This window comes from Dipodomys spectabilis, unplaced genomic scaffold (assembly GCF_019054845.1).
Source record: "Dipodomys spectabilis isolate Male_0828 unplaced genomic scaffold, ASM1905484v1 ptg000095l, whole genome shotgun sequence".
Lineage (NCBI taxonomy): Eukaryota > Metazoa > Chordata > Mammalia > Rodentia > Heteromyidae > Dipodomys > Dipodomys spectabilis.
The window spans coordinates 5,099,529-5,123,764 of record NW_024870772.1 but is presented as its reverse complement, the minus strand read 5'-3'; the positions used below and the strand labels follow the sequence as shown (position 1 = coordinate 5,123,764).

Below are 24,236 nucleotides of genomic sequence, written 5' to 3'. Positions count from 1 at the left end.
TTTTTTATTGCTTTCCTAACACTAAATGGTATTCATTTCAATCCTTTTGAAATCAGTTATCTAAATAAACTACACTCTTAATGAATGCTAAACAAGATCTACATTGTCATTCATTTTATATCTGAGTTATCAATTGTCCCTAGAAACAACTTCATTTCTCATTCTTTTATTGGAAAGTAAGTTTTGTTGTATTTTAGAGACAAGTGAAGAAAATGAAAATTGAAAGAAGTTGCAAGAGTAAGAGATAATCTTGACCTTAATAAGTAAAAATGCCTCTTTACTAAAGATGGCTATGACAGGAAATCCAAAGTCAATGTAATGAATTTTAACACATGACTGAATTATACATTTGCATCTAGAATCTTAATCCTTAGACATGTATTCCACTCTCCTTATCTAGTTTAACCTTTTCCTATTTCATATATTATGGTGAGATAAAATGATTGATTTTCTGGAAGAAACAACTCATATAGAAACCAAGGTACTATAGGTCTCTGGGCTCACTGTTTGAAGCCAAATAATCTATGCTCATATGTTTCAAATATGAACTGGGCTTGCCATAAAAATCAACAAAAATGGAAGTATAAAAAATGCTATGTACTGTAACTTACTTTAGACAAGTTACTTGAAATTCCTCAATATGCTCAAACACTGATTCAAAAGAATGAATTATATTAAATTAAAAGATCTTCATTTCCCTTCCCTTGTTGTGTATCTGGTAGATTCCTAACATTCCCCACTTTCCTTGAACATTTGCTAACTGATGGGATTTTTAAACTTACATTTTCCAAGAAAAGATTCATGGTTTTCACTACAATCTCTCAGTTTGGGAGAACAGAACCAAATGCCCCACCCTCGATTCCTAGGCAAATAGTATGAGAATAATAGGAAGAATAGAATAGAATAGAATAGAATAGAATAGAATAGAATAGAATAGAATAGAATAGAATAATAGGATAGGAACCAGAAAGCTCTTGCCAGAAAACTTATAAGTTGCTGCTAATAACAAATGAATTTGATGCCCTCATGACTATGAACCAGATAAAAATACTTTCAGTCAATGAGCCATCTACAAAACAATTTAACACACTGATCCTTTCTTATCCATATCTTCCAGGTGTCCAGAGTATCAACCATAAAATGCCATTGACATTGAAAGAAATGTCCAGGCTTTTATAAGTCTTAATTTTAAAACAATATAGTCATATTTTTTATTTACAAATGCTTTGTCACATTTAAGAAGGTGAAATTGGACTTTGCTGAGTGTTGCTGTTGTTAAAATGATACTGAATGCTAAATAATGTGTTTGTTTTTCAGCTGTTGTAAGTCTAAGGAGGATTTTTGAATACTTCAATTATAAAAACATTTAAAACATACAAACTTGTGCAATTTTTATTTTAATGAAGATGAGAAGTTCATTAAAGAAGATAAATATTTCATTAGATCTTAAATAAAACAAAGAGATTTTTGGCTTCTCTCAGCACAAAATTCCTTTGAAAGATTAATTAATACATGCAAATTATGCAAATTAGACCCATGCAAATATTTTATGAAGACAATTAAGGGAACCATTAATTACTGCTTTTTTTGCTTCAGTGAGATTCATTCATTTAATTTTAATTTCACTTTAACTGTTTTGATGTATAATCTTGCAGCTAAGAACTTTATCTTTCCTGGTGGGTCACTTAAACTTATAAATTTCATCAAGTGAGCACACAGAAATCTGTAAAGGTATTCTCAAGACTATGTTTAGTATCAAGAGAAATTTTTGACACAATGCACTCCTACAAACAGGGAAACTGGAAGGGAATGTGAGCTCATTCTTGGACAAGGTTCAACTGCTGGAAAAGCAATTAATTTGCTTTGGCTGTGCTAATATAGGGGAATTAGAAAGTGTGACACAAGACAAATAGAAATAATTAGTTCTCCAAAATGATGTTCTCATTAATATGGTTCGAACAGTAGAAATAAAAAAAATAAAACAAACATTATTGTGGCATGTCTGCATTCTGTCCCTAACCATGGGAGAGAGAATCACACACCATAAGCAATTTTAAATCTATAGTCTAAATGATGGTGTTCACAGTTTTTTCTGAAGGACAATTTATATTAAAATGTGTCATATGAGTGAAAGATCTTAATCTAATAAGTACCTACTATTCAAATTGGTAACATTTTCCTTGACTGTGTATTTGCATGCAATTTTTAAATTTTTCTTTATGAAAATTTTATACTTGAAATGGGCAGGCTTAAACATGGTTGTTCCTCTTGTATAATTGATATTTTTTTCAGATTACTCTTTGGGCTCTGGAAATGCAATAACAGAAAAATAAATTTTATTTCTCATTTATTCTCCATCTTAAAAAAGCTATTTTGATTCTTAATGATTTTCTTAGGTGGCCTGGCTACTTTTATTATTTGAGGACAGACACAGAAAGTGGCAGGCTTTTTATGAAAGAATAAATTAATTCTAATATATAATACTAACTGTAATCTTCCTTCAGCGTTGGTAGACTTTATGAACATTTTCTACTATTACAACCTTCAACAGAAAATTAGTTGCCAAGAAGGAAGAAAAAAATCTAAGAGTAAATGTATTATAAATAAATTTACCTTAAATATGAATATAATTCACTTTAAAAATTCAAGAAATTAATGCACTGACCATAATATCTATAGAAACAACTTCTTAAATTATTTGGTACTTATAAAAATAGGAAAATGTTGCCAATAAAATCTATCTACATAGATATTTATCTATATCCGTAACTATACCCTTCCCCTCCTCAAATTAGATAAATGTATATACAAGATGCAGGGTAACAAAGTCAAATACAGTGACAATGGAATACACCATAGGGGGAAGAAGATCTCTCTATATATGGATATCGATATCTATCTATATGTATGCATGCTACTTGATCTCTCACATTTGCTTCAGCCCTGAAGCTTGTTATTGTTAACTTAGAACTATAAGCATTGTAATTGAACATTTATTACCATTCAACTTGTGGAGCTTTATAAAGGTTTGTTTTTATTTGATCTCAAAATTAAATTTTCTTTTTATAAAGGTAATCTAATTACATATCCCCCAAATTTCTTTGCATCTGCAACTCTGAAACACAGATGAATATAACACATTCTAAATTAGGAGCATCCCCAGATCTCACAGATCCGCTTTGTTTAACCAATTTTTTCATATCTTAATTATGATATTTGATCAGAATGGATCTGGCATCGATCTTTAGTGTCCACTGCTAATATCTTTCTGAGTTTCCATTTACTACTCTTCTTTGATTTAAGGCTTTCAGACAGCATTCCAAGCCAACTCACAAATATGCTCACAAACAAGGCAAATTAACCCATTGTTTTATATTAGCCAGTAAAACATTACTATATTTTTGTAAATAATTGTCTGCTTAAGTATGTAATTGCAATTTGCACAATATCTATTCCCAATCCTCTAAAATGTCAATTCATATCCATTATTCAGTTATTCCCAGATAGAAGTGATTTTTCTATCCCTTAAACACCAAATAGTGACAAGTATCATATTACTTTTCAAAAGGAAACATCAAACATGCTATAAACTAAAGCTGTTAATTATATTCTCATAATTTGCTCTTTCTAATATGTAGGATGTAGGTTAAGAATTGAAAAAAGATCACAAAAACATGGGAAAACAACTCAATATAGACATTATGACTACAATAAATCCTTTTGTTCAGAAACAAAAAGTACTAGGAATTTTAACACTGATCTCTATAAAAATAATACATTGAAGTATTTTTACATAATAGCAGTTATAATAAATTTTGCTTTATCTATTTATCAGTGTCTTATTTCATGTCCAATATATTGAATTTCATGTAGAATTGGTTTAATTATTTTTAAAAATCCCTCAAAATGTATGAGACAACTTTGGCATTTGGAATCTGGGCATATCTGTTTACATTCTAAAAAGATTTATTTTGTAATGTTATTTTTAAAGAGTGAAAATATATAGATTGAAACTATGAGAAGATATTGTAATTTTATAAAATACAAAAAAATATGTGAAGCTTTCTATGTAATAAGCCTGATTTTTAATTAAGTGGGTAGTTAATAATAACTGGTGATAAGTATGAAACAATATAAAATCAATATCACTTTCTTTCAACTCAGTCAATGTAGTCTTGAATTGATCAGTTGCATTGAAATGCTGCCAAGCACCAGGAATCAATGCCAAGGGACTAGAAAGAAATTTATTATTGTATTGTTTTGTTCATAATAATATAATTCTAATATTTATGCTTTAATGTTAAAACATAGTCTTAGGTAATCCCTAAATGATTAAACAAAATCACTATATAGTACTGTCATTTCATAATCTAATTTTAAGTCACATATTTTTATTTCTTTGTTTATTCTTTAAAAAACAAAATCTCCGTTTGCCTCCCCCTTAAATCTAAATGAAGACTTTTTTTAATGTGGAAAGTTTGGTTAAAGTAACTAAGAAAAAAACGTTCTTATAAAAGACTCCATAAACAATAGATATGGGATGAATTTGACACTGTGTAATAAATAAAAACCAATTTTCCAAATAAAGGAAATGTGAATTATATATTAGAGTAATAATAGCTTCAGTAGTTACTAGTTGCTAGCACCCATGGCAAATGTGTTAATTCATAACACTAAAATTTCATATGACTAACAGTTAAAACGTGATTATTTATTCACTACTGCCCAGTATGTGCTAATGCTTCACATAGATTATTTTATTTAGTCTTTATAACATCCCTCTGAGGTTAAGCGATTACTAAGAAGCAAGAAAAACAAAAGTAAAACAGAGGTTTGAGTCTTTACCAGACTCCAGTCATTTGTTAGCTGCTAGGTTCTGTCAAGTTGTCTAAAGGACCCTCACTTCCAAATGGAACTTACATATGTGGTTTTAAGTACGAGAAATGGAAATATGTATGAAACATTTACATGAAGATCAAATTTGAGTGAAATTTCAATAAATATCAAAAAGTGATAAATTACATATGGTTCAATTCAGCACTATTAATCTGTGAGTCCTGGGATTTTAATAATATCTCTTCATAAATCATATCAAAAGAAATCAAGAGTCTCTTTAAGTACCATATGCTAAGTAGAAGCTGAATTTTTTTGATCAATGTTTTAAATGTATCTTAAGTTCATTAAAGGCTGAGTTGTAGGTATGAAATTTAATCTTTTACCTAACATTATTTTTTAATGTATCACTACATTTTTTTCTGCAAGAAAGCAAGAGAGGATACATTTTCAAATTGAGAACAATCCCTAATAGTCGATCATTTAGAACTTTTTGAATCATTAACAGGAGATGTGCTATCTAAATGAGTGATATGCTAAAAGTAGTCATCCTAAAAGACAGAAGCTAAGGAAGGCAAGGCAACAAAATACAGTGGAAAGGGCTGGGAAGGTGGCTCAGTGGTACAGTGCTTGCCTTACATGCATGAGACCCTGTGTTCGATTCTTCAGCACCACATAAACAGAGAAAGCCGGAAGTGGGACTGAGGCTCAAATAGTAGAGCACTAGTCGACAGCTGAAGAACTGAGGGACATGGCCAGGCCCAGAGTTCAGGCCCCATGACTGACAAAAAAAAAAGAAAAGAAAAGAAAATACAGTGGAAAAATTAGGTTCAGAGAAGTTATAAATCTAAATTCAAGTGCTACCAATTCAGCTACCTGGTATTGTGATGCTGAGAAAAGGAATTAGCTACTCTGAGCTTAGATTATCTTGTCTTATTTATCTGTTTGTTTAATTTGTTGTGCTGGTTCTGGGGCTTGAACTCAGGGCCTGAGCACTGCCCCTGAGTTTTTATGTACAAGGCTAGTACAGTACCACTTTGAGCCACAAGTTCATTTCTAAATTTTTGGTAGTGAATTAGAAATGAGTCTCATGGATTTTTCCTTTCTAGGCTGGCTTCAAACCATGATGCTCAGATCTCAGACTTCCAAGTGGCTAGGATTAGAGGCATGAGCCACCAGAGCCTGGCTATGGTTACCTGTGCTTAAACTAGAACACTGCATAGGAAAGAAAGGAAGGCTCATCTCATTTATGAATCCACTTTTTTTTTAAATGAGTACATGCTTCCACTTAAAAATTCATGAATCCTGAGGTAAAGAAAAGATGTGAAATAAGTACATTCAAGGTCAACCTGAGTTACAACGTAAGATCATGTGCTAAAAATAAAAACAACAGAAAAACAATTTCCTTTATAGCAATGGCATGTAGTTATTTACAGAATGATACTTCACAGCTTTAAGTTACAAGTAAAATAAAAGTAATGTATTTCAGCTGTGTGCAGTAGCTCATGCTTGTAATCCCAGTCATGGTAAGTGTAAATAGTAGGATCATAGTCTAGGCCCTCTAGAACATACCCAGGAGACACTAATCAAAAAGAAAGTTAGCAAAAGACTTGTGGGAGTAGCTCAAATGGTGGAGCAACTTCCTGGCAAGTTCATCATACTCTCATCAAATAATAATAATAATAATAATGCAAACAATAATAACGGCAACATTAATAATATATTTTAAAGAAGGAACAGATAACTTCTGACAATCTTAATCTATGAGCAGTCAGGAAAACTCTGCAGTGATGTGGTACTTACAGTTCTAATTCACTAAGGTCGTCATGATCTTTAGAAAATCATCTATACCATAACTAAGTTTGTTTTCCCTTCTACATAAAGTATTTATCTTAAAATTCTTTCCCATAACTAAGATACTGACAATATAAAAGTGTGATTAACATACCATTAATGTTGCCAAGTAATTATTGAACAAAAGGAACATTTTTAAATTCAGTGTACATCTTCAAATACCTAGGAAGTAGAAGATATTTTTAAATTGGAAAAAAAAGACTGCTAATGTACGAGGCAAGTCTTTTATGTCTTTTGTTGGAGTAATACTTGGTTTTCTGTGATCTGAGATCAGTCAAAAAGAGTCTAGCCAAGTCGTTTTGATTATGGCCATTGGATGTAAATAAAAGGATGTACTTTTAAGTGAAGTCAAGATTTTGCAAGCATAACTTACAGATGTCAAAGGAACTATGCTTTATATTTCTATTGATCTTAATAACTGTTTTGTTTTGTTTAAAATGATAGGTTCTGACTTTAAAAGTGCAAACAAAACAGACAGTTAAGAAAGTCAACTTTTTTAGTCATTCTGGAAATTGTATAAAAAAGCTAGGTAGAAAACCAACATTCACAATTCAAGCACATTATGATACAAACAATACTATACTAAAGCTACCAACACAACTATGTTTATTGCAGCATTATTTACCATAGTTAAGATATGGAACTACCCCAGATGCCCCTCAGTAGATGAATGGATCAAGAAAATGTGGGACACACACACACACACACACACATACACACACACACACACACACACACACACACACACACACACAATGGAATTCTTTGTCTCCATCAAAAAGAGTGACATCTCCCCATTTGTTAGGAAATGGAAAGACTTGGAAAAAATTATATTAGGTGAAGTAAGCCTGGCCCAAATAAATATAGATCCTACGGTTTCCCTTATTTGCAATAATTACTATAAGTCTAGGACAAGCAGAAAGGTCAAAAGCTACGTCCATATAACCATATAAAATGATGTTAAGTGAAATGAACCCCAAGAAAGGGATACAAGTGTTTTTTTTTCTTGCTTGCTATTGTTTTTAACATCTTTAAAATATAGTATGTGATTTTTTTTGTTTCTTTGGTATTCTCTTCCCCCATGGTATAACTCATGTTATCACTGTATTTGATTCTGGTGCCCTGCATCTTGTATATATATATATATATATTTTTCTAATTTGGGGAGGGAAAGGTAAATAACAAAATGCCAAAATAAGAATACAAGTTGATCCATTCTAACAATGAGATGTACAAGACACTATGTTGAAAATGAACTTTACAACTTGGCGGGGGGTGGGAGGGGGCAGAGAAGTGTAGAAGTGGGGAGGAAAGGGATGGTAGGGGAAAAACAAAAGAGGAGGCAACAATGCTCAATAGGAAATGTACTCATTAACTCATTATCTTACTCATGTAACTGTAACCCCTATGTACAGTATCGCTACAATAAAAAACATAAAAAGAAACATGATAGAATATTGAAGATTTCAAATCAGAAAAGAAAATGAGTATGATGAGTATCAAACCAATATAAACTATGAAACAGAGTAGGTGTGACTACAGGATGTTAAACTAGAATTCAATATAAAAAATTGCATGCAAGTGAATATTTGCATAACCCCAAACTAAGGTCAAATGGACAAATAATAAAATGGTATAAAAACATACATCAAGGGAAACCATGGGACCCATGTTTCTTTGAGACTGTGCTTACTTAACACAATTTTTTCAAGTCTTTCCATTTCCTTACAAATGGAGCAATGTCATTCTTTCTGATGGATGCATAGAATTCTTATACATATACATATGTGTGTGTGTGTGTGTGTGTGTGTGTGTGTGTGTGTGTGTGTGTGTGTGTGTGTGTGTGTATATATATATATACATTGCACATTTTCTTGATCCATTCATCTACTGAGGGGCAACTGCGTTGGTTCCATATCTTAGCTATGGTGAATAATGCTGTGATATACATAGTTGTGCTGACAGCTGTAGTATGGCCTTGTTTGTGGTCATTTGGGTAAATGCCCAGAAGTGGGATTGCTGGGTTATAGGGGAACTCTGTATTTATTTTAATCTTTTGAGAAACCTCCATACCGCTGTCTAGAGTAGTTAAACAAGTTTACACTCCCAACAACAGTGCAGTAGCATTTCCTTTTCGTCCCATTCCCTCCAGCATCTGTTGTTATTAGATTTCTTGATTATAGTCATTCTAACTGGGATGAGGTGGAATATCAATTTTTTGATTTGCATTTCTTTTATGGCCAGAGATGTTAAGCATTTCTTCATGTGTCTATTGGCTATTCTTATTTCTCTTCAGAGAAGTCTCTATTAAGGCTTTAGTGTACTTATTAATGGGGAAGTTGTTTCTTGTAGGTTTTTTTGGGGGAGATTTAATTTTTTGAACTCTAAGTATATTTTAGATATGAGCCCCTTGTCTGTTATAAATAGTTATGATATATAAATATCTAGGATAACCCTAGCAGATGAGCAGAATAGCTCAATAGCTATGTACATATGACCATATAAGATGATGCTAAGAGAAATGAACTCCAAGATATGGACACAAGAGGATTTAGTTTGTTGCTGTTTTTAATGTATTGTGTAATTGCTTGTTTCTTTTGTATGTTCTTCTCACTATAGTATATCCCCTGTTGTCACTGTATTTAATTTTGGTACCCTAGTATTGTATATACATTTATTTGAATTAAGGAAGGGAAGGGGAACAACAGAATGGTGACAGAAAGGACAAGGGGGAACCATTGTAACAGCGATATTCACGAGACTGTATATTGGAAATGATCTGTACAACTTGGGGGGGGGAAGGAAAGTGGGAGAAAAATGAGGGAAGGGGTAACAAGTTTGACAAGAAATGTACTTAGGAGGAGACAACAATGCTTGATAAGAAATGTACTCATTATCTTGCCCATGTAATTGTAACTCCTCTGTATTTTCACAATTAAAAAAAAGAAAAGAAAAGAAATGCATTTATTACCTTACTTATGTAACTGTAACCCCCCTGTACATCACCTTGACAATAAAAGAGTTATACATACTGCTTCTCCGTAGTGTGATTCTGAACTTCCTAGTCAGATTGATGTAATTCTTTACTTATTCCTAGTCATCCCTTAAACTAAAGTCTGAGAAATTTCAGACAAGGAGCTATAGCTCCCATTTCATCAATGTCTAACTCATTACTTCCAGTGTATACATCAGTACATGCATAAAGATCTTAGAAACACATAAAGCAGAACATATAGAGAATGAAACATACAAAGCATAAACAGTTTCAAAACTCTAACAAAAATTATAATGTGTGCATATGTTGACTCAGCGTAAAAGTTAATTCCCACACAATTCAGATAATGAACCAAGGTATTCATTGATATCCATTTTGTATTTATAATCTACCACCTAACAACAGATTTTGAACTAGTTATTAGAAATCTCAGCAATATATAAAAACGTACTTAGAAAGAAAATAATATTGGAGATCACCTCCCTCTCCCTCAAGAATATTTTCTAAACCATTCTGGTTTCATTTTCCCCACATTTCCAGTTTTATAAAATGGTGGTATTAAATGCCAATGAGGCAATATTTAGTCTAACCTGAGGTGCTTATAAGAGGGTAATTACTTGGCACTTGAATAGTATGTAAGTGTCCAACCTCTAGGTGAATCACTCATTTGCCAAACATAGCATTTATTTATTATTTCTAAATGTTAAAAATATATGAGAAGCATTTAAAAAAAAGTGGGTCCTTTTTCCCCCTTTCGCAATCAAGTCCAGTTTATTTTGGAAGAGAGAAAAAATTCAGTCATGGTTGGATTGGGTAAAGGAAAAAACTAAAAAAGAATATGATAATACTGGGCAAGCCAAGGAAGCAGGAGGTTGTGTTTGAACTACAAAACAGCAGTTTCTTGTGGCTGTCTGAAAAAGCATGGCATAGACCACTTCCCAAATTAGTAATAAGCTTTTAGTTTTACTTAACTCTGGTGTGCATGTGTGTGTGTGTGTGTGTGTGTGTGTGTGTGTGTGTGTAGACAGAATTCAATTTAATGCAGACTTGCTTCTTCTATATCTTCTGTTCAATGATTTATATTGTTTGGGAGCTTTAAAATATGTTAATTTAGTCAATGGTGAAGCAAGCCAGGCCCAAAGAAACATAGGTCCCATGCTTTCCCTTACCTGCAATAATTAATATATGTCTGGGACAAGCAGAAATGGTGAAAAAGCTATGTACATATGACCAAATAAGATGATGTTAAGTGAAATGAACCCAAAGATAAGGCCACAAGTGTTTTTTATTTTCCTTTCTTGCTGTTGTTCCTAATGTATTTATAAAGTACCACGTGATTTTTTTGTTTCTTTGTATGTTCCTCCCCCACAGTATAACCCCTGTTTTCACTGTATTTGATGTCAGTGCCCTGAATCTTTTATATACACTTCTCTAGCTTGGGGAGGCAAAGGGGAAAAATAAAATGCTTAAATAGGGATACCTATTGTAACAATGAGATGTACAAGATACTATGTTGAAAAACAAACTTTACAATTTTGGCAGGGGTGGGGGGGTAGCTATGGAGGTGGGAGGGAAGGGATGGTAGGGGAAAAACAAAGGAGGAGGAGGAGGAAACAATGCTTGATAGGAAATGTACTCATTATTTTGTACTCATGTAGATGTAAACCCTCTGGACAGTATTTTTACAATAAAAATCGTATTAAAAAAATAAAAACACATTAAGTATGGCAAAAAAAATTAAGGACAAAATGAGCATAATCAATGAAGTTAAAGTTAACAAAGATCTTTTTATGCTATAATTTTAATAGTTGTAGAATCATATAAGTGCTGTTGAAATAAACTTTTAAGCAACTAGCAGGGAAAACATTGATTGGGAAAAATAATATTATCTAAAAAATGTATCATGAGAAAGACTCCTATTGAAAGCAAACTGCAAAAATTGGCAGGTGGTATGAATGATTTTATGTTATAATTAAAAACAAAAGTAGTCCCATAATAATTTGTATTTGGCATTAAATTACTAGGCATAATTGTAGAATTTTTTTTCTACAATCATGTAATTATTTCGGTGAGTTTAAGGGGTCATTCAACTGAGAGTAGCTGAACACATAAGGAAGACAATTTGTAATTAATAGTGTGTGTGTGTTTTCAGAAGAAGCAAATCATAATAGAAAATGAATATTGTCAATATTTCAATCTCATACACGAAGATTTTGTCCATATTAAAGCCTGTATTTATTGTGTCAAATGGTAGCATCCTTTCCTATCAAGGGTGAGGTCCTGAGTTCAAGTACTACTGTCACAAAAAAGTGTAAATTTGAATAGATGTCAATTTTATAACTTAAAGTAAAGATAACTTTAGCTCTATTTTTCATGACCTAACTCTTGATGATTTATGGTAGAGATATTATGTGAAATCTGAAAACTGGCTTAATCATTACTTATTAATACTAAATCAGGATTATGTGTAGAAATATATTGTCTATAATTTTTGGCTATGTCTGACTTGAGAATTTTTATCCACTAATTATATATCAAACCTACTTGGAAGCTTCTGTGTACTTTTAGCACACTTCAACTTTACTACATTAGCACAGGAATAGTCTTTGCATGTGCAAAATAAGATTGATATAGTCTCTGGCCATAGTGAGGTTATCAGTCCTGATATTAAGAAATTCTTGTTAATAAAACTTGCTCAAGTGTGTGTGTAATTTTTACAAGATTATATGCATAATTGTTCTGAAATATATATATATAGTTTTGAAGAATAATAAGGTATATACATGTACAATTGTGTGCATACAATTGTGTCTCTGTGGAAATGTCTCATATGAACATATAGTTCAAGACTTAAAATTAAAAAATTATTAGGATCTCAGGTAAAATATATACATGCAAAAGATTTTCCCTCGAAATCTTTCTTCAATTTTTGAATTGTGACTTACGGCACAAATTAAGCTAGATAAATGTAAATCTCCCTTATGCTAAGCCAAGAGTGACACTTCTGTAGCTGATTAAGCTAACACAATTAATGACATGTGATATTCTAAAAATAACTGAGCTTCAAATATAGTATAAAAACAATTGGGATGGATAAACTTACCTGTGAAGAATTATCTTTTAAGTCAGAAAACAAATGTTCTTCATTTCTGTTAGGTAAGCATGTTGTTAACTGAGTGTGTGGTCTAGAATAGATGCTTAACTCTCAGTGCTACCTTCTGGTTTTCTTGTCTCAGAGTTTGCTCTCGGCAATGTGTGTATTTATCTCTTTCAAGTCTTTAACTCCCTGTAGTATTCTATCTATGCTTTCTCTTAGGAAATTTGTGTTATTAAAATGTACACAATGACACACAGAACACACAGGAATCTACACAAAGGCTAAACAATCATACGTATTATTAGCATTCAAGCAAATTTTTGAATGTACCTTGCTATAACTGTTAAAAAAATGACTAGTTAGACATTTTTAGTTTTTAACAACCAGTTATTTGCTTAATCCATGCTTCTATCTATGTAGTATGAAGCTTATAAACACTTCTAGCACTAGACTAGGATTCAAACATTCAATAAAGCACATTTACTGTGACCAAGATTAAATCATACATTGTTTAAAATTAATTATTCCTTTTTAATTAGATTGTATAAACAGAAATGACCTATTAATTTAAAGAAAATCTATCCGCACAAAATGAATTCACTCTTATAAACAAGCAGGATGAACTTGACCTTGTTTGAACTTGTTTTGATGTGGCCCAGATGGTAGGCTACATGCTTGAATAGCAGGCTAAAGCTGAGGAAAAACTCATATAGCAAGATCTAGATTTATAGCCTTCTGCAAATTCCTACCTTGTATTGTCCTTTCTGCATCTGTTCTACCGCCGCTGCGGTCAGCTTCTATCTCTGGGGTCAGAGAGTCTAAAAGCACAAAAACGTACAAGTGACATATATTTCATTTGATTCTTATTGTCCTTTTTTTTTTTAAAGAGCAACCTGTTAACTTGGATGCTGAACTAAAATCACATAAATCTTTGTCATTTTTTAAAGGTTGAACAGAAACTATAGCTGTAAGAATTTTCAAGAGATTGGAACAGATGAGAAATGTGATATTGTCCCCTAAGATTAAAAACGAGTGGAATGTCTTAGATTAATATTTTATCATGTTTCAGTAGAAAAAGATTTGGTTAAGCACAAAAGCCAATACCAGGTCCCAGAGATGAGTTAAATACCAAAAGGTAGAAGCACTTATGCAATAAAGCATTTCTCCAACACTTTCTTCTTGACACGTACATGTTCAGGTATAAGCGTAGCTGAATGAATTACAAGTTACAAAAATATAAAAGAGGAAACATATGTCTAAATCGCCCTTTGAGTTTTAAAAATCAGCGTTGGCCATGCAGAAGCATACACATTCTTACCATTAAGGACCCTGAGACTGTCCGTGGACGCTGCCTGTTTTAGTGTCTGTTCCGCTTGCTCACGCCGTTTTGTCTCAAATTCAAGTGCTTCCTGCAATTTTCTCTTTGCCTTCTTTTCCTTCTTTAGTCTTTTTTGAACAATAGCTAGAAAAGAGTGTACGCACATTACTTAAAAAACACATGTTGTAATATTGCTGATAATTTATAAATTTTCTATATTTTTTCGTTTTAATCAGTATGTTTTGCCTGATAGGTTGAATCTAACATGTAAAATGGAAGTTCAAAAACCAGCTTTACCTAAAAAATTTCCCAAGAAACAATTTTTATTTTAGCTTTGAACTATTATGCTACAAGTATGATTTTAAATGTCCTATGTAGAGATAAATCTAATGGGGTGCTAATTTTAATACATATTTGTGTGTAGTGATAAAGGAAGCTTAATTAAATATATTTTATGGCTTACTTCTAAGACTTTGAATAAGAATAGGGTAGAGTGGGTTGAATAGTGAAAACCCAGTTTTTATTAACTGGTCTTCCATTTCCTGATGCATTTTCCCCAAAATTGCTGGATTAAAAAGTATTATACCAACTACTTTTGCAACAATATTTTTGGAAATTTAGAAAACATAATAAATGTCTTTATACAAGGAACAAAGTACTGTTATTATCAGGATATACCTATATGTTGATACATACATATAATTTAGATAAAATTATTATACTCTCAGAGAATAATTTCTCCATAGCAAATGTGTAGCACTATATTTCAAGAAAGTGGTTACATTTTCTCTTTTCATGCACCTATCTGGTGGATTCTATAACCTCACTGTTAATTATAATATACTTAATAATGTGTTTTATATAATAAGTAGGTATTGATAAAAGGCAGGTGATTAGTATACATTTGTTTTCATATATATATATATATGCACACAAAAATAAATTTACTTCTCAAAATTTGTTTTAACCCTACTGATGTTATACCTAAACCATAACTTTGTCTATACAAATATTTAATAACTCATTATCACAAAGGAAACATACATATTTTTATTTGAAATTATTTTTATAATTTGCGAATTTTATGAAAATGATCAATATTATTGATATGACAAAAGCAACAAGAGAAACTTTATTTATCATGAGCAATAATTGCAAGAACAGTGTTTGCTTCCTTACTACTACTAAATAAAAATACCATTTCATAAAACAGTCAAATAATTTAAGAATTTTAGTTTCAGTTTCTAATCTCTACATATATTATTGCTTTCGGTTTTTTTTTTATCATCCCTAATGTTGTTAGTTAACAATGCTAATGTTGTCACCCCTGTAAATGGCACTTCACTAGCTTCTCAAGTTTTTCATTGCTGTATCTTGTATCTTCAAAATTCATTTACCAAAGTTATACTGAATATAGTAAGAAAGTCAACTCAAGCATTTCATATAAATGCTAACTTCCTTTTATTTAATAGTGTAAGAATCATGCTTAACAAAATTACTTTCTCACATTCCTTTCCAAATGTGACCATGTCTTTTTAGAAAGAGGCAGTAATTCTTGATTCCCACATTATCCATTCCTATAATACTAAAACTCGTTCCCCAGCATCCTGCCATTGCCCTCTCATTGTCTGTCTTATGTGATTGAACCAAGTAAGGCTTTCATGTGCTCTTTAAGAAGTACTACCCTTCTTCAATAGACATATTCACAAGAGGTAAATATTCATCATTATAACCTTAAAATTTCCATTCATAACTAATTAAATGGGAAGTTCATGGTTTGGTCTATGAATGTTTTGCCCTCTAGTGGTTAAAGGAATGAAACAGAATGTAAAACTTCTTGTGTTGCAACCAATAAAATTCTGAAGATCTTTCATGTATGCATAGCATTATTTTAGAAATAAAATAATCTGTCTTTCAGCCTTATAAAAAGAAGAAGAACTAAAATCAACAAGAATTCCCCTAGTAGAATAAAGTTAAGATATGACTATTAAATGGTTGATGGCTCTACAGAATGAACCCTTTACACCAAATACGAAACTCACTTGAAATGCACCCTTTATCAATGTTTATCTTGCTTTAATTATTTTAATACCTTAATCTAGGTGAAAGTTATATTGCTCAGAACCATAAAATACAACAGAGTTCTCTTAAATCAGACTTATATCAGGAACCCCTTACCTAGTGCCCCATGATACTAATGAAATGATCAGTTAAGTCCTCCTATCGTTTCAAAAGCAAAGCAAAAGCAATGATCTTGAAATGACCATCTCAAAAATATAAAAGAAGAATGTGTGAAACATGAATACTGGGTACCTATTCAATGAGAGAAAAATGATTTTCTTCTTTGCTAGAACACTCAGGAGAATCTTATATTTGAGGAAAAGGGAATGGTGGGGTGGGGGGAGGTGATGTTGGCTGTAAATACTCCTCAAATTCATAAGTAAAAGAAGCATAAATTGAATGTCTTCAAGCTAATCTATAGTTGTTTGGTACAATGTGATAAAAGACGTGATTCACTTATCAATAATATCATTACATTTACCCAATAAGAACTTACATAGGTTTCTACTATGTGGACTTGACCTTGTTGAATGAAAATGAAGCACTGAGAAAGAAAATTATATAAACACTTAAGTTTACTCATTTGCTCAGATATTCATCAGCTTTCAATAGCAGTTGATAAATATCTCACTAAACCTGCTTCACTTCAATAATCTATATTTTCTATTTTATCTTTATGTCTTCAACTCCAGTTTTTTTAAAGGGCAATTGTGAATGAGTATAAAATTTTTTTCTTCATGGCAGTCTTCTTATCAAAGCTCAAACTTAAATAATATGAATTTGCTGTGAATTATAGGCAATAAAAAATATGATCAATGATACTTCTTGAAGTAGTAACAGAAAAGAAAATACATGCTGTGACAATAAGAAATACAGTAAGCACAAGATTCAAATTTTCTCTTAAAATTTACTTAATATGCAAGTTATCAAAAAAGCCACAGAAAAAATAAAACATCCAACATCACATGTAGTATTGTGTTGACTATTTAAGAGTGTTCGAGTTCTTTAGAATTTCAAAAATACCTCTATTCTTTTGCTCCATAGCCAGCTGCTTCTCAAGTGTTTCTCTTAGTTCTCGTTCCCTTAAAAAATCCATCTTCAACTCCGTTTTTTCCAGTTGAACCTGTTTTTCCTGAGCTCTGGCATTATCTATGGCCACTTTCAATAGCCCCTGCACAAAGACAGTATTCAAAATGGTTATATTTTGGTTCAAAGCACATTTCAATCACCACTTAAATTTAAAAGAGTAAACCTTATTTACCAGATCCTTCAGTTCTTGTGCATTCACCAAGCATTCACTAAGACAAGTACTATAACTAAAGAACAGAACTTCTAAACCCAATTAAACTATTTTAGGAAGTCAAATATTTATGGCATGTAGATTCCACTGTTTCTAACTGGAATGTCAGTCCCAAAACTAAATGAGGGAAGGACCAAACTTTGTCTTAAATTCCACTACTCCAGAAGTAGTGCTCTGGCGTAGCTGAGCATATCTATATGAAGCTAGTGGTCTCCCAATTGTCTTGCAGCTCAATTTCCCACTTCATACCAAGATTACACTACACTACTGCATGGTAAAAACTTATATTCTTTGTGTTCCTCAATCCAACATCTGGTTTTTGCCCCCAAGAATTTTGTTCTTACTCTTGCCCCCACAAATGCTTTTCCTTCAGGTCTCTGCATGACTCAAATCCTCATTTAATTTCATCTTTGCCCAAAGTTCCCACTCAGGATAATCCTTCTTACCATTAAATTTGAAATAGCTCTCAGCTGCATCTTGTTATTCCTGCATTAAAAGTCTTGGTATCACTTACGATGATGTAGTACTATCAAATATTAATTTATTTACTGATTTATATTGTGTCTCTTCACCTAAAATCTCTGAGCCAGGTGTGATAATCTCTCTTGTTCCTCCTGAAGGCTCCAGAGCCTAGAAGGTGCCTAGCATATACAAGACTTACATTTTTTCATAAACAGAAATCATACTAGTAAAATATAGCATATTTAATGGGTTCCAAGCATAATAGCTGAGTACCACATTAGTTTTTAAGTCATACAAAATGGTTGCAATAGTAGGAGTAAAACTTTAAGATACTATTTAATAGTATAATAATTCAAGAGTGCATATAGTGAAAAAAATGTCTGTTTTTGCAACTAATCTACATATTAAATTGACTTTAAATATCTAGAAGTAATTTAAGATATTTGAAAAAGAGTCTATCAGAACATGTTAACCATAATAATAGTATAGTTCTTGGCTAACATTCTTTTTTTTTTTTTTTTTTTTTTTTGGGTCCGGTGGTGAGGCCTGAACTCTGGGTTGGCTAACATTCTTTATGCTACAATGACTAGTAAAAATTAGAAATGAAATTTTTGTCTTTGTCAATCAACACCATAAAATGCTACCTTCCATAGAAGGTATTGTGTCTAGGTCTATGACTATTACACATATTACACACTGAAATTTTCCATTAAAATCATATATGAGATAGAAATGGATACAATTGGTAGGTTAAATCAAAGATATAATCCTTTTGCACAAGTCAAGGGAGCAGTCCGAATCAGGGGTTTCAACTGTAGTCTGACACTTATACCGAACAAAGGTGTAGCCTTAACTTCAGCAGAACAATGTAGCATTTTGCATTTCCATAGATACTTTTAAAATTTTTCTCTAAACACATCTGCATCATTTCACGTCTGTTTTACCTGACATTGAATACCCTGGTACAATCCTTATGATATGAAACTAGATGGAGAGGGATTTTTATGTGGCAGTGTACCCCTCCCCACTCTTTTGTTGTTTAACAATAAAGCATAGCTGTGAATGTAAGGGAATTGCCATCTTAACTCAATTTAGCAACATTCTTGTATATGTTTCTTCTTCATCAGGAACAAACAATTAGTAACAAATGAAAGAGATCATTACATCAAGTGCCCTTTTAGATCACCCCAATTAAAACTTTAGTTTAGCTGTATTTTAATTCTAAGATACCAAATTCTAATTTTCTGCTCTGATTGCTCTTGTTGACTTATCTTTGAAAGATGTACTCTCCATGCAATGTCTAGAGATTATTTAGCAAGATGCCAATGTTGGCACCACTTAATGTGTTGATTGGTTGTATTATCAGTAGCTGTTTAAAATAAATTACTATTAAACTATTATTGTCCTTGGATGACAAAACACAATATTTTGGTGTTCTTTAAACATGAAACAATCATTATGAATAAACAAATTGAATAATGCTAAACTGTATCGCTCATTGTATGATAAGAATTTTAATTTATAAAGAACATAGTTGCTAAGAGCATTTTTCTTTACTATTATTTTTACAGTTTTTTCTAATGTGGAAAATGGCAATGCATTTCTTTTTTTTTTTTTTTTTTTTTGCTTAAGCCTGAAATCATTACCTTGTAGAATCCTATACCTTTTAGGGACTACTTATAAGTTTATAAAATTAAAATCTTAGACTTTAAGTCAGTGTATTTCAGTAAGAGTTTAATATGAACATAACACTTCACTGGTGTCAAACAGATACAAATGCAAAAGGACAGTTCTGCAACAAAAAATAAAGAAAATGATTAAAGTTCAGTGTAATAGGGGAATGGGAAAAACAATAGAGGGAAATGAACGCAAGATCGCCACACCATTAGGACATAGTTTTAACCATCAATGATTCTAATGGTTACAAATTTGTGTTGCTTCTATAAATTTTCCAGGTAGATGGTCTGCAAAAGACCACCCAAATGCTGGTTCTCATTTTAGAGAGGCAATATCTAGCAAAATGCTGGGTTGAATTACTCTTAAAAACAAAGTATAAAACATGAATTTGTCTCCAAGAAGAGTTTAGTTCTAGGGATGCTAAAGTTGAATAGTGACAGTTTCGAAGAAATAAATTTTATGCTAATTCTGGTGCCTAGCAATGACAAGAAGCAATGGCTTTTGGCCTCAAATTTACTTTGCATAATTGTTGTATGGTTGTTACAGTAATATGCAATTGTTTAATTTTCCCTCATGGTCTAGCTTATAAGTGAAATTATTTTTATTCTTTCTTTTTTTTCCAGAGAATAAGCCTACACTCAATGTATACTCAATGAAACTAGAAAGGTTGAGGGATAGGTGAATGGAAAGTGTGGGGGAATCTGATGAAAGGGGCAATCAAAATGCATTGTACTCATAAACTGCCATGTTCAATTGTAACCCCTCTGTATGACTAGTTAAGAAGAATAAAAGTGTAATTTATGTAAGTGTATTAACTGGAGAATGGTAGATTTAGGGTAGATTGTACTCATAAACTGCCATGTTCAATTGTAACCCCTCTGTATGACTAGTTAAGAAGAATAAAAGTGTAATTTATGTAAGTGTATTAACTGGAGAATGGTAGATTTAGGGGAGAACTCAATGGTGTAAGTCATTAGAAAGGCTAATAGTCTGACAAAATGACCACCAAGAATTGGTACTCAAAAAAGGAGGGTGGTATCAAGGATAGGAGGCACATGAATGAGGAGAGAAAGAGAGGAGAATGCAGTCAGAGAATTTAATGCATATCCTACAAAATTAAGAAAATTGAAAAAAGAGATGGGTAGGGGAAGGATGAGGGAAAACGATGAAAAGGTGACAATGATCAAGATGCATTGTGTTCATGAACTACTTTGTTTCATGGCAACTTTGTAAAACTACTTTAAGAAAGGAGAGAGAGAGAGAGAGAAGGAGAGAGAGAGAGAAGGAGAGAGAGAGGGAGAGAGAGAGAGAGGAAAAAAGAACAAAGCTGAAACAGAAAATTATGTGTGTGAGGGATTCACAGCAAATAGTCTAGTAATAGGACTACCACCTCCTACATTTAGAAAGTAGAAATAGCTATTTGCATAAGATAACTCCAAGTAATATTATGAAAGAAAAGGTGTTAACATGCTAGTTACATCCAAGAGTAAAAGGTTATTTGGCTTAAGGAAGCTTTTGTATTTTATGCAAGTTTGTTTTTGAATCACTTGTTCAATAAAATTCCTTGATATACCAGCACAACTATGTTTATTGCAGCAGTATTTACTATAGCTAAGACATGGAACCAACCCAGATGTCCCTCAGTAGATGAATGGATCAAGAAAATGTGGTATATATACATAATGGAATTCTATGCCTCCATCAGAAAGAATGACATTGCCCCATTTGTTAGGAAATGGAAAGACTTGGAAAAAATTATATTAAGTGAAGTAAGCCAGGCCCAAAGAAACATAGGTCCCATGGTTTCCCTTATGTGCAAGTCATTGGGACTTAAATGCCAAAATTTGTGCTCAATAATACACTGATGAAAATGTGTATAAAGCTGTGGCCCAAAAACGACTTTAGTAACTACTCATTCTGCTGAAAAAAGTTAAAACCATAAAAGTAGGGGAATTAGGTGAATTATCCAATATCCCATATTGTGAGCTGAGAAAGACTAAATCACAACTTCATCTATTTAAACTTTTTTTTTCCTTTCACTATTTCCCTGTGTCTTTGAAGAATGAGAAGGAATAATGTCCCTTGGAACTAGGGCTTTGTAGACTAAGGAAAATTAGACTCACAGATAGAATCAGCTGACACATTATCATAGAAGCTCATAAAAAGTAAGGTAAAACTACCCTGTCTCATTTTACAGTTATTAATCTCTAAACTTTTCATATCATTCATCAATATAAAATAGTTCCTTTGCTGTGACTTTATTGTCATTTTACATTTGTAAAAATAATTCAATGTCAAGAAAGAGCTGTATAGCTAAAATAGTTAACAAAAACCTGATGTTCAATTTTTATATGTAAATATAATAATTTTCTACAAGTCTTGCTTGTGTGGGGGGGCTTGAACTCAGGGCCTCACATTCTAGCTCAACTTTCTTGCTCACAGAAGGTGCTCTGTCTTGCCTAAATCCAGATATTTGCTGGTTAATTTGTAGATAGAAGTTTTTGAACTTTTCTCTCTCTCTGGGCTGGCTTCAAACCACAATCCTCTAAGTCTCTGCTTCTTAGATTATTAGGATTACGTATAAGCCTGACATCCAGTTTACATGTACTATTTCAAAGCTGAAAGAAATGACTTGAAAATTCAGTGTTGATAATGGTATTATGAAGAAGACAAATACAGTAACCATCACAAATTTAGCCACTCAAAATCATCATATTATCATATATCATCAACGTACTTTATGGCAGTGGGGTTTTAAGTACATTATTTTGAAGAGTCCAGGGATCTCAATTTTAATTAAAAAAAAACATTCCCCAAACAAAGATGGGGTTCAAAAACTACAGCACTATTATAGTGTTACAATTTTGACAGAGAAAGCAGAGAATCTCATTACATATATTAGAAACTCAAGATGAAATCGAGGTAGGCAGAATTAACTACCCAAACTAAAATTTAGACAGCAAACACATTTATACTATATGCTTAATAACTCAGGGTCATGACTTTTTAAACATTCTATACCATACCTAGTATATGATCATAATTCAATAAATGTGGTAATAATCAGAGTTAGCATCTGTGACCTTTTGTAAAATACATTGTGGAATCATTTCTGAACATAAATTCACTATACATGCACGTTTCAGTATGTGTGTACATAAATGTATGTATGAATGAAATTCTGTAACATTTATTTGTTTTGAAGGGGTGCTGTGGAAACTCAAGATTTCAAGCTATCTAGGTAGGTGCTCTACAAATTGAATTATACCTCCAGATCTCAATAATATTTTTATCTTTAATTTACTTTATATACATGTTTGTGTATATTAAACATATATAACATGTCTATGTTTTGGGGTACATGAGTGTAAGGTTGAAATGAGCAAGCACTGATTAGTTGAAGCATTCCTATTACAGGTATTCTAAATTTATCAGACCACAATTATAATTTGAGAGTAGAAAGAAATAATTTAGGTTCTATTGAACCTTACCTCTATAAATTAGGTCTTAAAGATATATAATTGGAAAGGAGATTGTTAGTCCTGGAGCCAGTACAATAAATAAACATTCTGTCAAAATCTGGGAATTGTAAACGTGTTTTCTTCACTTCCTTTGTTTTTTTTTTCTTTCCATTTTTAAGGAAATAATTTGAGGTGATGTTGGTTGTCAGAGTGTTCCTGGCATAGAGTAGGTGGGTGAAAATAACTCAGCGGCCCGCTTTTTGTTTACCAAGAAGTGCGGTGGTTAGCATAGGGCAAGGTACAGGAGTAAATCCACTTTTCAGAGGGGTATGCCTGTTTACATTGACAAAACCCAGATATGGCTCCTGGGCTGAAAGGGAATTTAATTCTCGCTGGTTTGGTTTAAGAACTCTCAGTTGATGAAGATAACACACAAAGAGCTTTTCCTTTGCTTCTCAAGGAGTTACACACATAAGAAAACAAATTATACCCCTACTTTTCTTAAATTGAGAAATGTTGAGCAATGTTTTCTGAAAGCATTTAATTTAACCAGAAAGACATTCACTAAAAGCTTTACCTCATAGAAAACAATTATGTGGGTGAAATGTAGGGGCTAAACGTCATGTGTTTATTTTAAAATATAATCAATTATTTGGAAATGATTAAGTTTAGCCTGGATTAATGACTTATTTCAATTACTGAGATATAAAACCTTAATGTTGAGTACAGTTCTGGAGACTCTAATTACATTAGTATTAAAAATGCCATATTAATAGATGAGAAGATATGTTAGACTTTTAAAGGCCTTCTGTTATGTCCTTGGAGAGGTAAATAAAATTAATTACATTTCTACTGGGAGAAAGTTTAATATAGTAGGAAAATATCACTGAGGATAGAATGTTGGAGTAGAAATTTCAAATAAAACATGGGTAGCCATATCTGCAAGCTCATACTTACTTCTAGTTAGTGAGTACAACTACAGAGAAGTAGATGGTGAAAATCTCCATCTGGGTCCCACATGATCACTTCATGTGTGGGCAAGAGAATCATGCTTTCTTCTATTCCAAACACTCTTATTATCTTGGCTCCATGCTCTATGTTATTGTTAACTGTACGTATTTTTGATTCATAATGTACTATACGTAAAATATACATCCTGACAACCACATAGGATATCC

At 32.2% G+C, this 24,236-nt stretch overlaps 1 protein-coding gene across 2 annotated transcripts in view; it reads right to left on the bottom strand.

Moving 5' to 3' along the window:
* Positions 1-24,236, bottom strand: part of Dach1 (dachshund family transcription factor 1) — a 381,247-nt gene that overhangs the window by 22,620 nt on the left and 334,391 nt on the right. For both annotated transcript variants that reach the window (XM_042685761.1, XM_042685760.1), the window contains 3 exons: positions 17,182-17,329; positions 14,098-14,241; positions 13,529-13,597 (listed from right to left, as the gene is read on the bottom strand). In XM_042685761.1, the coding sequence (XP_042541695.1) occupies positions 13,529-13,597; positions 14,098-14,241; positions 17,182-17,329 (361 nt within the window). The remainder of the gene's footprint in view (positions 1-13,528; positions 13,598-14,097; positions 14,242-17,181; positions 17,330-24,236) is intronic.